The sequence below is a fragment of the Diadema antillarum genome, unplaced genomic scaffold, assembly GCF_040938485.1.
Source record: "Diadema antillarum isolate AM-2024a unplaced genomic scaffold, OU_Dant_1.0 scf00000141, whole genome shotgun sequence".
In the NCBI taxonomy this organism is placed as follows: Eukaryota; Metazoa; Echinodermata; class Echinoidea; order Diadematoida; family Diadematidae; genus Diadema; species Diadema antillarum.
Window position 1 is genome coordinate 442,084 of NW_027271030.1, and position 15,738 is coordinate 457,821.

Below are 15,738 nucleotides of genomic sequence, written 5' to 3' on the forward strand. Positions count from 1 at the left end.
TATCATAGAAGCCTATGGGTTTAGAATGAGAAAACGTCAGAATAGGTAATAAGGACTTTTGCCTCACATCCGATTTTAACTCTACTACAAGTCATATTTTTAAGGGTATTAAATTCTTTATGATGTTTGGATTATTCATTTTGTGACCTCTTTTAATCAGGATTGTAGCTTTATCTGGACAAATCTCTTTCTCAGTAGTCACCCTGGTCACTGCCTATAGATGCTTCCTGAAATATGTCTGAAACAAAGAGGCCTTCTAAGCTTTTGTTTGCTTGTCTGTTTAATACCATCAAGTGGCCATTTAGTTTTTTAAGGTTTCTAACACAATATATTTGTTCCTGTATGCAGTGAGAGCATTGTCCCGTACTTTATGAAAAATTGATTATTTTGCTGTTGTTCTCTTAAATTCATGCCCACTTAAACCTTTAAACAGAAAACACTGAGAAGGTTGCACATGGTAACAATGCCTTCAATCCCAGCAAGTGATGTGCCACAAGATGGGACTGCAGTTTGCCAATTCATCCACTGCTCTGCCTTTGGCCTCTACACAAAGAATTGATTCTCAGATGTCTTTAATAATGCATGTGGTACAAATGCAGTGACTTTGCAAGTGAATAGAACCATTTGACTTTTTCTGAAACACAGAGCAAATCAATGTGCTAAACAAAGGAGTGCCTACATCATTTGATGGTGTGCTCGGTGGAGGGAAAGCCAAAGGGTAGCAAACGACATTTTCTCTCTTTTTGTGCATTGGTAATAAGAGCAAAGGACTCGTGCTAGGAGACATCGGTGGAAGAATGCCTTTGAATGGCCTTTTAGTATAGACAAAGGGGTCAATTAAAAAAGCAAATAAAAAAAATATCCAAGAAAACAGCTACTGTGCCTTTAAAAATTGAAATGTGATTTCATGTTGAAGATGGGGCCTGATTATATAGATCTTTACAGATCTTTACTAAAAATTCGCTATCAAGATGCAAGTGGCAAAATGCTGAATGTAGCTAATTCCAGTGTTCTTAAAAGACATATATGTGACATTTCCAGGCCTCAAGCTGTAGTCTCCATCCCTGCTTGCATCCAGTGAACTGATAGCAGTCTATCTTCATGTTGTCTACACTGTGACATTAAAGACAGATGATACAGATGGAATTGGTGGGAATCATGGCACACTGCTGACAGAGACACATTTTCTTTTTTTTTAGTCTTTCAAATCATTTCACTGTGAATAAGTCTTGTTTAAAATGTCGTAAAAAAATTAGAGCTCTGTACAATCACAGTAGCATATTGTGTGAGAGGAATTTGGCCAATGACTCAAAGAGCACTGTTTATACCATAAGATTTTTGAAGAAGAATTTAAGAATAAACCCAAAATGGCTGAATTCACATAAGGTTTGGCTGTTTAAGACCAGAGTGACAGGTATGTACATAGCTTTGTTTATATGTATTAGGCATTTATGGATAATTTAAAAAAATATATATATTTTGCAAATAATGAATGGTCACGTGTGCAATGGTACAAGATTTTGCACGAGGTGAAAGATAGAGGCGCTCTCAACGAGGTGAAACCGAATTGAAAAGTGCGCCTCATCTTTCATCGAGTGCGAAATCTTGTTCCATCGCACGAGTAAAGACCATACTCTATTTGTCTTATACAACACCTCGTACGTCAAATGATGTGGTCCACACAGATTCTTGAGTTTAGCACAGAAATGGCAACCATTTTCCGTGAAAGACAAATGAGTAGCCGCACAGTAGCAGTCACTGTGTACGTACGAACGCGAAACGAAGTTGTTTACAAAAATGAGTGACAAAAGTATGTGCTTGTAAGCGCGCTTGTAATTGTTGAGTGCGCGCGGCAAATGTTTGTTTATTGTGACATCAGAGCCATGCGATGGAACAAAAACTTCAAGTCACAAGTCAATTGTGAGTTTAACACAGGATTCAATGGAAATGGGTGACGTCAACCATGCGCTATCCATTTTTGCTCAAACAAAATTGCACGGCTGACAGCTACAGCGTGCGATGGAACTATTAAATAAATGTCATGTGATGGGCAATTTACCTATCGGATAGCTACATTCAAATTAGGTGTTGTATAAATCACCTTGGCATTAAACCGATCAAATTCCAGCAAAATTTGAGAATTATATTTTACATTCTGTAATTTAATCTTGACTGTGAAAAAATGCAATATCGTGCACAACAGAAGTTAACATGTGAAATATGTCATACAAGGTTCATTATTTGCAATCTGGTATCTCCTTGAATATATGCATCTGAAATGTGTCCATATTTGTATGAAAGCATGCTTTCTATTATGAAAGATTAGGCATGGAAGCATAAAGTGTATAGTAAAATGTCTTTTAAAGTGCTCATCCTGTATATCTGAGGATATGTGGTTAAAAACAGACATAAAATTTTCAAGTTGGCTTTAATAGGCTGATTCAGGTCTTTGTGCTTTATTGTGAATTGCGCAGCTTTTGATGTGTCTTCAGTTGCCATAATGTATACCATGGTTCATACCATGGTTCATACCGAGGTTTCATATAAGTAGGTTCTCAATACGATAACCTTTCATCATGCATTTCTGCTATGTTTGCAGCAAATGGAGAAAAACACATCTAGCATTAGATAGTGCTGAAATGTCCTTCAGTATGAAAGCTAGTCAAGGGTCCACTCTAAGCCCATTCACCAACTCACTCTAATGTTATTTTATATCATATCCAAGGAAACAAGGAGATTGGAGAAGTAGAGAGACATTGAGGAAACAGAGAAAGGGAGAAAAAAACAGACAGACTGACTGACAGACACACAGACAGACAGACAGGGAAAAGGAGAGATGTAAAGATTGGGGAGGTGGGGAAAAGGCAAAGGCATGAAAGATGACAATTACACAACTCTCCCTTTCTGTCTATCTCTTTTTATTTCTTTTCCTCCCCTTTTTTTTGTGGCTGGCCTCTTTTGATTTGCAGTTTCTTGTAACAAATTTGAAATATGCTCAGACATCTTGATTCCCTGTAAGGAGTATCAGAGTGTCAATGATGCTGGGGTTGTGATATACCGGTTAGTGAGAGTTCTCTAGAGTATAGACTATGGGGAAAGCAGAAATAATCAATCAAACTTGTTTCCAGGTTAACCATCCTATTTGTAGAGGGAAAGAAGAGCCAGGCTGGTGGGAAAAGATTGTCAAGACATTGAATAAGGGTAAATGTGGTGTTGGATTTGAGGTCAGGAAGTACTCACCTGTTAGCTGTTTAGCTCTCTTCAAATTGTGGTTTCTTGAGATGGACCCTGATGTCACAGGACGGCATTTTACTCCAAGTCATGTACGAACCACTAGTTGGATGATACAGATGGAGTCCGTAATGTTATGTTGTGTATCTCTGTCCAACATTGGTGCTTGAATGTCTGTGATATTATGTCCAATATCCTTTGCAATGCAGTCACTGTAACTCAGAGGTCTTCTCATTATCAAACATACATAATCTCTACTATTTTTTTAATGCATTTTTTTTATTTCACATAAATTTGCATTTAAATCTGACGGTTAAATCTAACCATCAGATTTGTGATAACGAATGATAAGTTGTCAAGATTCTTGAGAGATATGTTCGTATGGATATACATGCACTCTTTTGTATTACAAAACAGGGGACATGTCAAATACACAATAGAATGTTGTAGACACTGTTCTACATCTTACATTTCACCACACTAGATAATGAGATCATTACTAACAGCTTGGAAGCTATCAGTAAACTCTCAAGTGTATCTCTTCAAATCTTGATATAGTTTACAAATATCTAAAGCCTGCCATAAGAAGTTCCAGGCAGTTAAATGAAATGTCTCTTCTTGGAGATGATGAAGCAGTTATGTTGTTTGTCATGGTGATCGAACATGAGAAGGGATAGTTGACACCCAGTGATTCATCATTGTACATCTCTTCCAAATCTCTGTAACCTCTATTAAAACACCATCACAATGCAAACCTATTCCATTTCTGAGCCATCAATATCAAATATTCATAACTTTGGTTTCGCAGTGTATACAGCCCATGTGTCCTAGCAAATGGCTATCATTGCAACAAGAAACCAAGTTTTGGAATTGGCTGTGCCAGTCATGTCTTTTCTGCAAACTCATCATGAGATATCTGTGGAGATTGGGGTTGAGAGGGCAGTCAGGGAGCAAAGAAACGAGAGAGAGCAAACTGAAATAGCAAGGCCACAGACCAATATTGCAAACCAAGGCCTTGCTGCTCAGTGCATATTAAAATCTTTAACCAATCTTTGTAAGTTTTTTTTTCTCCACTCCCCTCCCTTTTTCATTTCATCTCCTTCCCTCCACCATATCTTGACACTTGTTATCTCTCTCTCTCTCTCTTTCCAGGCATGACTTTGAATGGAATTCCCCCTCCAATTCATTCTTCTTGTCTTTTCTTTTCTTTTTTGAGGGGGGGGGGGGGGGGCACATCAGCTTCTCCGTTAGTGATGTGATTGTTTTGTGTGTGCGTCATGATTTTACTCTGTGGTCATATGTCAGGGAAAAACTACTTCTATATCATCCAAAGTGGTTACTATATACGATTGATTATCTCAGTGAGTTGCATACTGATCAATTACATGTTAGAAGGGATTACTAAACTAGTCAATTGATCTAGTCACTTGAACCAGTGATTACATAATATATCGCTTATCAAGTTCATTAATTTTCAGTATTTCTATCCCAACTTATTGGTGTATGTATTCTTTGCCTTGCTTCATTTCGCTGTGCAGTCCCCATGGTAACATAGATGTGACTAGATTTGCATATTCTCTTCTTATCTCTCTGTTTGTGACTGCACAAGTCAAGATTAAATCAAATCACCATTTATAATGTATTCCCCAGGATTGCAAAGTGTTTGACAGCTATCTAGTTTAACAGTCTAAGGAATTAACATGCTTATATTGTCCCCCCCCCCAAAAAAAAAAAAAAAAAGAAGAAGAAGAAAAGTCCATGAACCTCTGTCACATGTTAACTGTGGTTCCTGTTTCCAGTTTATGATTAACTTCCTTGCAATGACGGGAGATGCGTTTTACCACTATTGATCAATTAGATACAGATGTCATCATAGCGGGAATATTTGTGAAATTCCCACCATCTATTCTATTAACAAACATACCTCACTGGTTGTAAAGTCCATCAAATACTTTTTTTTATGTTTTCTTTTTATATAGTAGAGGGAAGTATTGCCAAAAGCACTACCTGTCTAGTGTCTTCAGTATGAAAGGACAGATAGGTAAGAAAATAGCAGCAAATTGAGGAGGAAAAATATTTTAAGAAAGCTATAGTACAGTGCAGAGTAAAGATATTTTAGTATGACTTCAAAGGTCAAACATGAATAAAACTAACCATTGAAATCCTCCTTTGAATAGAGAGTGCATTTGGTGTACAAATATTGCATTGCTGATGTCAGTATTGTTGACTTCCAAGCAGTGTCTAAAACTATTCATAGTTTAACATCATGATATCTTCTGTATGGTACTATGGACCTTTAAACTGGCATCTCTGTGCTTCCATATTGCTTGTAGCTTGACGTCACATGCAATTTCTGCCTTCTGTAGAAGGGCAGTCCCGTGCCAAAGTGTCAAAAAGCGTAAAATATTGAGGAGGAATGAAAGTCAAATTGTCAGATTAAGCCATCCTTCAGCAGTGGCGTGCCAGCTAACTGTGTGATTCGATGCAAAATGTCTCAAGTCCTCTCTCACTATCCCATCTCTTCCTCTCTCCCTCTCTCACTCCCTGCTGTTTGTTTGTGCAGTATATCCCTATCTCTCTTATCTACTGTTATGTTGCTATATCTTTTTCTGACTCTCCTTCTCTCTCCCTCTATCCATATGTTTGTGTAATAGTTCTTTCCTTGTCCTTTTCCCCACTAAAGGCAGCTCCTATGAGCCTGGCTTTCAGTCTCAGATCGCTAGCCACCCAGTACTCCTCCTCTCTTGCCAGTCAACACACAAACAAGTGGGCATATACCCACGAGCCTCGCATTTCCATATGAATGGGCAGTGGTTGGATGGCCAGTGTGTCGCGTGCCTACGATCACACACCCAGGCCCTATTGTAGTAGGAGTCTATAGGGAAGGGAGTCAGCTCAGAAAACAGTTCATATGCAAGGCAAGCTGCAGACCAGTTATTAAGAGCAAATAAAGCCATGGCTGGTCGCACACAGCCATGCGTATTGTTTGGAGCCCCTTATTACAATGTTTGGTCTTCTCATTGCATCCTAGCTGGGCCATTATTGTAATGACAAGCCCAATATTGCAGTCCCATGGCCCAGGTTTTACATCTACACTGCATGGACACATTTTTTTTTTTCTTTTTCTGCATCTCCTTTCAACTGTGTGTATCTGGTGATCAATGCAGGAACGCCATAGCCCCCACCCCTCTCTGCATTTATTATGCTCACACACACACACACACACACACGCACGCTCTTCCACGCATACAGAGTACAATGTGTGAAGCCGGGTTGTACCTTCAGTAAAGCGCAGTGTGTACAAAGAGTGTGTATCTATTAGTGTGTGTGTCTGTGTCTGTGCCTGTGTGTGTGTTTGAATGAGTGAAAAAGGCAGCATTTTTTAGCATCCATACTGAGGAGGCTTATTTGAATTGCTAATCAGGTGCTGCCCTCCACCCTAACAAGTACCATCACTTAATGGCCTCATTTGTTATTCCAGGTGCCCACCTGCTTTGCCGCATCTGATTGGTCGAGGGCGCTGTGCATAAATAACCGCCTCTCACCCATCACTCGTCAGTCTGCCACTGATCTTCGGCTGGATTTACAGCCTCATCTGAAGAGCGGAGGAGGAGGAGGAAAAAAAAAATTGCGAGGGGAAACGGGAGGAAACCAGATCCGTGAGAGGAAGAGCAAGCACGTAGAGCTTGGTGGAAGAACGCTAACCCTCGCTGCCCGTACGCGGCATCACATCCACACGACCACTGCGACGAATTGAGGAGGAAAAGCAAGATGGCCGAAGCGATGAGCATGGGAGACAGCAAGATGCAGCAAATGAGTGACAACGAAGGTAAGGAAGCTTCAAATATAGAAGTTGGCCACTTGGATGCTTGCAGCTGTACCTTCTATGGCTGATATCATGGGAAAGAGAACTCTCTCGGACAAACAACCTGTTTGATTTTTGTGAGAGTGGTCATTTTGCTTGAGGAGTCAAATGTTCTTCTAGCACGCTATGTCGCTATCTTCATAAGATTCTGCACTGCTCTTTGCCTGCACACACTACAAGGAATCATACACAAGGAGAAAGCAATCTAGTATTGATAAATCAACCCCTCCTCCTGTATTCTCTTCATAATCAGTCTGTTTAATCCTTTCATTGTAGAAACTTGAGCAAGCATGATTTCATATTCATCATACTATCTTCATGAATGTTTGTTTCTTAGAGTAAAAGTGTTTGTTTCTGAAGTAAAAATAAATCTTATCAAAGTATAACTGGTGAATACTGTACTGTATGATATGAAATTCAAAGCATCAGGAAAAATATCAATTGTTTTTGCCCATAGAGATGTTTTCTGATACCGGTGATTGTCAGACACTGAGTTGGGTTCACTATGGCAACCACAATCTGAAGATGAACTCTTTTCTGAATGTCATCTTTACTAGGAGAAGTAGAAAAAGAAAAAAAAAAAACCTTCTCCCTTTTTCTTCACTTTTGCCACATTTCATCTTATGATCTCTTTGCTGGATGGAGGAGAAGGAGAAACTTCGTAACTTGTGTCAATTCTGTTTGTTTCCCTTTCAGAGGACCTTTTCAAACCAAACACTGCCACATCCATCCCTGCTCTCTCTCTTCCCTTTTCTCTCACTTCGTCTCTCTGCCAATCTAATTTCTTTCCGGAGTGGGGCCACCTCTTTGTTATGTTTTTTTGCACTGAAAATTACCCGTGAGGCAGGAACCACACATAGTAATGTGACACCATGCACATTGGTGTTTTTTTTTTTCTTTGAGAGTGTGTGTATGTGCGCGCAAACAAGAGCAGAAAACACTGTGGTGTATGTGTTGTGTGTCTCTAAAAGGTGACCATTGAATTTAGAACTGAGAGGGTAGATTTCTTCTCTTATTTCATAGACAACTTCACTGTTGATTCCTTGGAGGGAGTTGATATTCTTTTTTCTTTTCTTATTCAAGTCGTGATGGAGAATTCTGTGTAGTGGCAGTCCTATTTGTACAACCTGTAACACACAGCATATTGCACAAGATAAGCTGCAAGCTGCGACATTTAATGTGAGAATGTATTACAGTGTGAAAGTAATAAAAGGCTATCAGTCATACAGTGTAGGTACCAAAATTTTCTGCTATTTTTCGAGCCACATGATAGTAGAAATTTGATGTTTCTGAGTTATACATATATGTTTTTTGAAAAAATCCTCATGTTTTGCCACATGCTTGTGTGTGTCTAGGAGTCACTCCCCATGCTTAATAGCCATATGAAATAGTTGTAGAATATCGCACTTCTTCTGAGCATAATAATGCTGTATGGACTAAACGTGGTAAAGGTTGACAATATTCCAGTGTTTTGCTGTAGTAACCTGTTTGTCTTGAATTGATGTGTTCAGATTTGGCCACTAAGCGGCTGTAAGAGTAATGAGGTCACTGCTACAGAATCATGGTAGATTGTACAAAAGCAGTATCAGAACTGTCTTTAAATCAAAATATTGACATTTTGCTCAAATTTTACACTGACACAGAACAGCTCGATAAATCAGCCTATAATGAAGTATTTACTGCTGACTGTTTCTTGTCACACAAGATTGGTAAACTGTAAGACAGATGTTTTAGAAATGGGCAGACTTTACTTGTGAACTGTGAAGTAGAAAGAGTTTGATTTTATAAGTGAGTGATATAAGACACTTTGATTCCAACCTAGTATGTCACTTACTACATTTCAAAAGTCAGAACCTGTCTGTCAATACTTGTATTCTTACCTGACTCTCATCAAGTTAAGTCTCTGTCCAATTTCAAACCAACAAGTTCAGAGAGATCAATTCAAAGAATGGACTGTTCAATGACCTCACAAAGCACTAAGTTTGGATGCTCAAGAGTGCATTGCTAGATTAAACGAAGGGAGACTTGTTTCACCACCTGCGACAGTGACTGATGAGTAATGAAATGGAAAACCATGTGACCTTGCCGGGCAATTTCATTGGTTGATATATTTTGATACACAGCTTGCCGCTGCTCATTGCCGAATTGTTTATCCCCTGCCGCTGAGAGTATGAAGAGAGGAAAGATGAAGGGGAGGAAAATGAATTGATCATTGTGTTGCCTAGATACAATCCTGATGAATGCCTAGACACAGGATCCTGATTGACCTTGTTTGAAGGGTTTCCATGTTTCCATGGAAACAAACAGTATGCTGCTAAAACTTGTTAATCAATTTTGCTTTATCCTTCTTGGGACTCTGATGTGTGTATGTGTGCATGTTGCTGCTTTGGGGTCAGTGTTTTAAACTTTTACTAGGTTTTAGTGACAAGACATGTTCAGTGTGTGTACAAATTTACAAGCGAGAAAAATGATAATGAGGATTTTTCTTTCTGCTATTAAGAAAAGTATGCATACAAACTTTTATAGATATCCGTAATGATTGCATTAAACATTTTTTATAATTGCATTTTAACCTCTGGATGGAAAAAAAAACCAAGTGGTTGATTATTGATTATCATAAGACTCGTTATCATTATTGTTCTCCATTATAAAATTTGTTAACATTAATGTTATAAAATTGATTATAATATCTTTAAATACCAATGATATTTCCATGAAAAGTGTTTTTGCCATGTTCATTGTCTTGATTAAGATACAAAAGATATCCTTCATGCTTTTGTCTGTTCTCCCTATCTTTTCTTTCCTTTTTTTGTTCATTTCTTGTTAAAGTTGTCCTGTTTACGTATTAGGGTCTACAATGCATTTTGTATTGATTTCTTTAAAAAAAAAAGTAGCTTTATTAAATCTTACGATAGATGCCATTCATCACATAGTTTCTTACCTACTAACAGAATCCCAATATCTGTTTTTTCTGTATTGCTTGTTCTGTTCTTTACTTAATTTAGTTTTGTCTTTACCATTCTGATTTTTCATTCCTCTTAGCTGTCTGAAATTGATCAAACTTTAATTTGTGTCATGAAGTATGCTGTTGTACTATCTTCTATCCTCTCTCTCTCTCTCTCTCTCTCTCTCTCCCATTCTCTCTTCTCTTCTTCTCTCTCTTAGTCCAGAAAGCAATAATATGTTGATTAACATGTCCCAAGCCAATTTGGCTAATTTACCCCTCTAATCCAAGGGAGGGAGGTAAGCATTGATGAGAACGGCTGGCCTCATGGTGGATGGCCTCATGGTGGTTGGCGGGACGCCTTGCAGTACATCTACTTTAATTACAAATCCATCAAAATCTTTGCTAGCCCTAGTTTTTAAATACCGGGGCACAGAGCAGCTGATATGGTTTGCAGTTCCCCTGCAGATTGGTTAATTTCCATCAAATTACCCCAATGGCAAAGCTTGTGTGCACCCAGGGAACAGGAGGAGAACTCTGAGATTAAACATCAGAGACAAGTAAATGAACTCAAATTAAGTCTGCTAAGTAGACAAATCTTACAACTTCTCTGTGACCATTTTTCTCTTTTTTAAGGTTTTTTAGCATTAGCCATTGATGACAAAATTGTACATTTTTTAATGTGGTTCTCAAAATGGATACATCATGTATGATAAACTCTATAAAGCATATAACTGTTGGTCATATGAAACAAGGAAGCCAATACAACATAGCTTCTGATCACTTACGTATGCCATAACAGTTATAAAATACAGGTGTTTGAAAGCTTGCCAATGGGAAGGTATCAAATCTTTTGTTGACTTAATTTGACTTCACACAGTCAGTAGGGAGTTTGATACTATGTGATGCAGATTTTGCCAATGATAGTCACTCCCTTGTAAGACATTTTTCATAGTTTTGGCTAATTGATTGAGCTATGATTCTACATTTGTTATATACTTCATTCCAAGTTTTGTGCATATGTGTGCATGTGTATATTTGTTTGTTTTTTGAATTGTTTAGGTTTTTCTTGTAGGGCAAATTTGGGTTGAGTTGGCAGAGGCCAAATCAAGTAATGGACTCGTTGCTCTGATCAAGTGCATTTGGATGGATTGAGGATGGGTTGTTGGCATGCTATCAATCAAGATAATGTATTGATATATAGGCCTCCATTCCTTCATTAGGAAGACCCTGTGTGGATAGCGGTGAGACACACTGCCTTCTACTGTAGGCCAAGTGTTGGGGCTGTTAACACTTTTGGTTTCTCACTCACCAGGGTGATGGAAAAGGGTTAGGGTTAGACACAAATGGACAACTGAGAAAAAGCGGCAAGTTGCTAATTAAGAGGTCCACACAGGACCGGATGCCTTTCATCAAACAGCATTATGACTTGATTGCTGGTGTAATGGGAGGTGAAGAAAAAAAAAAACATTATCAAAATGTAGAACAAAAGAAAATCAGCTCCCATGTATGAATGTGTGCTTTGGATAGTGTGTCATGTAATCAGCAACACCCATTATTAACTTAGTGTGTTTTTGTGTCTGTGTCTGAGTAGCATTTCTTACAATTTCCTCTATCTTTTCAAAAGAAATAAAATCATTCTTAAAGTTGATTCTGGAGATGTAGTAAGACAATTTATTGTTATCTCCTTAATAGTGCATTCAATGTGGAAACCTTTGAATTATTCACAGCAAAAAAAAAGATATATGAATTTCTCTGCTCTTTATCTTGTTCCTTTTTCATATATATTTGAATTGAAAGTCATAAGAATACAATCATACATAATACTTGAATACATAATGATAGTGACTGGTTCAGCCATCAAAAGTTCAGAGGCTTATTGGAAGAGGCCTCATAGGTGTATAAAACATGAGATACTCTGTGCAAAACTTTGATACTGTATGTATGACGATGACACATTGGTATGTGGTGGACAATATTCATTCTCCTGGAGGGTATTTCTATCTTTTTAGCCCGTTGAGGACGAGCTGATTTTACTACAACACGCATTTCACGTAGATGCCTGCCCGAGTAGACTCGGGACTCGTCATCAACGGGTTAAACGTGTACATTTTTGAGTTGTCAGAGGTGAATGTATGATATCTGACTATTTTTTTTCACTCTTCCTTGCACATGTTGCTTTCACACAGGTCTTTTTTTTTTTCAGGTCCTTTTTTTTTTTTCAGGAGGGGATCAGAGTGTGGGAAGGGTCCTTTTGTTCCAGGCAGGTCTTTGTGGTAGGATATCCTCTCTCCTAGCCACAAGACTTGTAAGTTCCCTGCAGCCATGCTTTGGATGGAAATGAGCTCACAACCAAGCCAGTTTCCATCATAACACTGCCCTACCATCAGTCTGCCTCCCACCCACCGTAAACACACACAGAAGTATCATGTCATTTGGGGCTGTCCTAGCTACCAGAAAGGTCAAATTTTGAAATTTATGCAAAATACATGTCGAGATCCATTAGAGGCGATGATGGTGGTGAAAGCCTATCGTTCTCAATCCTAATGCATCTGTCAAAGTGCTTTGCAGTAGAGAGAAGGAGATCAGTGGTGACAAGGATAGCTTTGAGGAATACAGATAGGAGAGAGATAGAAGAAGGAACAAACAAAGGAAGAAAAGGAAAGAGAGAAGGGGAGACATTGAAAACATTTTGGCTTCTTTTTCTTGTCCCCCTTGGTGAGTGCCCCTTGTAAGGCTCGTGCATCGATGAGCATGATACCAATTTGTGCAGCCTTTCAGGACACAAAAGAAACGTTCACACAAACGGCGCAAATATTTTCTGAAACAAATGTCAAATTTAGTTCTGCTTGGCATGACAGCACTTTGCCTGACTCAGTCTCTGCCTTCCCCACTCCCTCTCTCTCCTTCTCTCTTTCCTTCTATCTCTCCTCTCTCTCCTTCTCATTCTCTTTCCCCTGTTCTCCTTTCCCATCTCCTCTCTATCCCTCGTTGTCTTTCTTTCTCTCCTTTTCCTCTTTCTGCTCAGTCTTCTTACTGCCATTCCTTCTCTTTCCCTGTCATTCTCTCTTGTGTTCCATACATTTATCATATTCTCATGTAATTTGGGGGTCTCCTTTCCTGGCACAATATCTCAGCACTTATTTTGCCCCATTGGTCTTCCTGACACTGTAAGGTAACTTGCTTGATTACTAATCATTTTTAAGCCATGCATTTTATTAGGCAAATATTCATGTTGTCTATTTCAGAATGAAACATTGTAAGCAAACTCCATTTGATATCAAGAAATATTTCCCCTACTGAAAATTGCCACTAATTTTCAAACATATTTTTTTCATACTGCTTTGAGTTGGGCTGATTATTATTTGTACTGCAGTGTCTTTCCTATCTCCTTCTTCTCTTCTGCCTTTCCTTCCTATCTCCTTCTTTTCTTCTTCCTTTCCTTCCTATCTCCTTCTCTTCTTCCTTTCCTTCCTATCTCCTTCTTCTCTTCTTCCTTTCCTTCCTATCTCCTTCTTCTCTTCTGTCTTTCCTTCCTCCTCCTTTTTACTGTACATTTCTCCCTTTCCTCACTTTGATTCTCATCAAATTGTAGCCACTTCTTTCTAGGCCAGGTCATGGCATGATATTAACTCTCTATAGATTAGATGAGACTACCCCTCCTTGCTGGTTCTACCAAAGTGCTAATCTTGTCAATCTGGTCAACTTTTGTGCTTAATTCGTGTTGGGACACCCTGTGTCACATAACGATCCATCCAGCATTAACTCTTCTAAGCTCAAAGTCCAGAATTATGATTCCAAAAAGGTGAGGGATAGACCCTTGAAGCAAAGGGGGTCATGATCATAGTAAAAATGGCTAAATCTTGTTACCTCTAATTCAATTTTCATCCTTCATTCTTTCAAATTGAATTTCCATCCTATTCCCTCGTGCTGTGAAAGGCGATATGTGCCTGGCCTGTTCTGGCGCCCTCGCTAGTCCAACATGTGTAATACTTGTTACTCCATTACACATGAGTTCCATGGTATCATCTCTCCATGTGGGTTTTGACTTGGCAGGTGGCTGTGTGAACCCATTAAAGGCAGGATCTTAACACTGGTGTTTGATGGTATAGAACACTTCAAAACACACACTATTCTAAGTAAGTACAAACACACACCCAAACACACATGCAGGCACATACACACAAATGAATAAACCAGCCCATACAGTGTATAAAGACAAACACAGTACTGATTAGGACACTAACATACAAAACATGAGCATCAACACTTATGTTCATATCCACAGAACATATTAGCAGAGAAATCCATGAATACAAACACACTCTGAGAATCATTTTTCATGACATATACCTGCAATATATACACCTCTCTCACACACACACACACACCTACATGTATGCACCCATGAAGCATACACTTACAGACATACAGATTCAGAAGGTAAGAATGTGCATAGATCTGAGTTAATTCTGTCTCATGATTCATCATAAGACATTTGGTAGAAAAAGAAAGAGAGAGACAGGAAGACAGACAAACAGACAGAATTCAGGTAAAACAGTATTTTTTCCCCCTGTGGATGTAGAGATACACACCCATGGTATGGCATACCGGTATCTCAATTGCAAAGTCTCATGTCGGGAGTGGGGAATGTTACATCTATATCTGTGCATGTGAAATTGGTTTTCTGGTGCAATTACGAAGCCATTTAAAGATACATTTGCAATATTCAGTCACCAATTTATATGCACCCTCGTTGGCTCGTGAAGCTTGCGTCGTCGTTTCCCATCCCAGACTTAAAAGAGCAGGCGACGTTATCAGAGTCGGTACTGCAAGAGTTCACATAACATCATTTGACCTTTCTGGAAAATGGCTTCCACGATCTTCCACTCTCCATCACTTAGCTGTAATGTTTGGTGGAAGCTACCTCTTTCTAGCACTCCATACCCCCCCCCCCCCCAATCACCACCACCTAGCATGGAGCAGATACATGATATAGAGCAGAGACTTAGTACACAGCAAACAGAAAGGAGGGGGGGGGGGTGGATGGCATGGCGTGATGAAGCGGGAAGATGGCTTCCCACTGGGTACAGTGCACAGCGTCTTGCTTTGGCTTTCTCCTTATGATGATGAGGCCGTAGAAGAGGCAGCACGCTTGCATGCACAAAGCAGACTGATTCTTGCACACTACCACTGACAGTCTTATTAGAGTCTAGTGAGGAGGATAATGACAGGGGACAAGCAGCCAGGGTTTATGGCTACCTAATGAAGCAGCTAATGTCTGACTGCACAAGATCAGAAGCAGAACCAAGTGTTCCACTCTTAATGCCTGTATTGAGGAGATTTTATCAGAAGGAAAAATTATATTTCTAGTCAGTTGGAAAGGGTCATTGATGCCAAAAATCTCAGAATAATGTTGGATCTTCTAGTTTTTTTTAAATTATCTGTTTGTATACATTGAGATTTTTTAGAAATAAATCTGATAGTCTCACTAAATTGCAATTTAACTCAAAATAAACTTCCAGCGTGATTCCATGAAATGTCATGAAGGAAGGCTAATTGTGTGACTAATTGATGTTTAGATATTTTCTAGGTGACATAATTTTGCTTTCACTCATCATGCCTGTTGGTACATTAACAGAAAATGATTATTGATGGGAACGTAGATTGCTGTGTAACTGTGAATTGTGTACACAGG

General features: G+C 39.0%; 1 protein-coding gene across 1 annotated transcript in view; it reads left to right on the forward strand.

The window, feature by feature from the left end:
- Positions 1-15,738, forward strand: part of LOC139721252 (heterogeneous nuclear ribonucleoprotein K-like) — a 92,393-nt gene that overhangs the window by 40,879 nt on the left and 35,776 nt on the right. The window contains exon 2 of the mRNA XM_071632574.1: positions 6,713-7,060. Coding sequence (XP_071488675.1) covers positions 7,003-7,060 — 58 coding nt within the window. The 5' untranslated portion in view covers positions 6,713-7,002. The remainder of the gene's footprint in view (positions 1-6,712; positions 7,061-15,738) is intronic.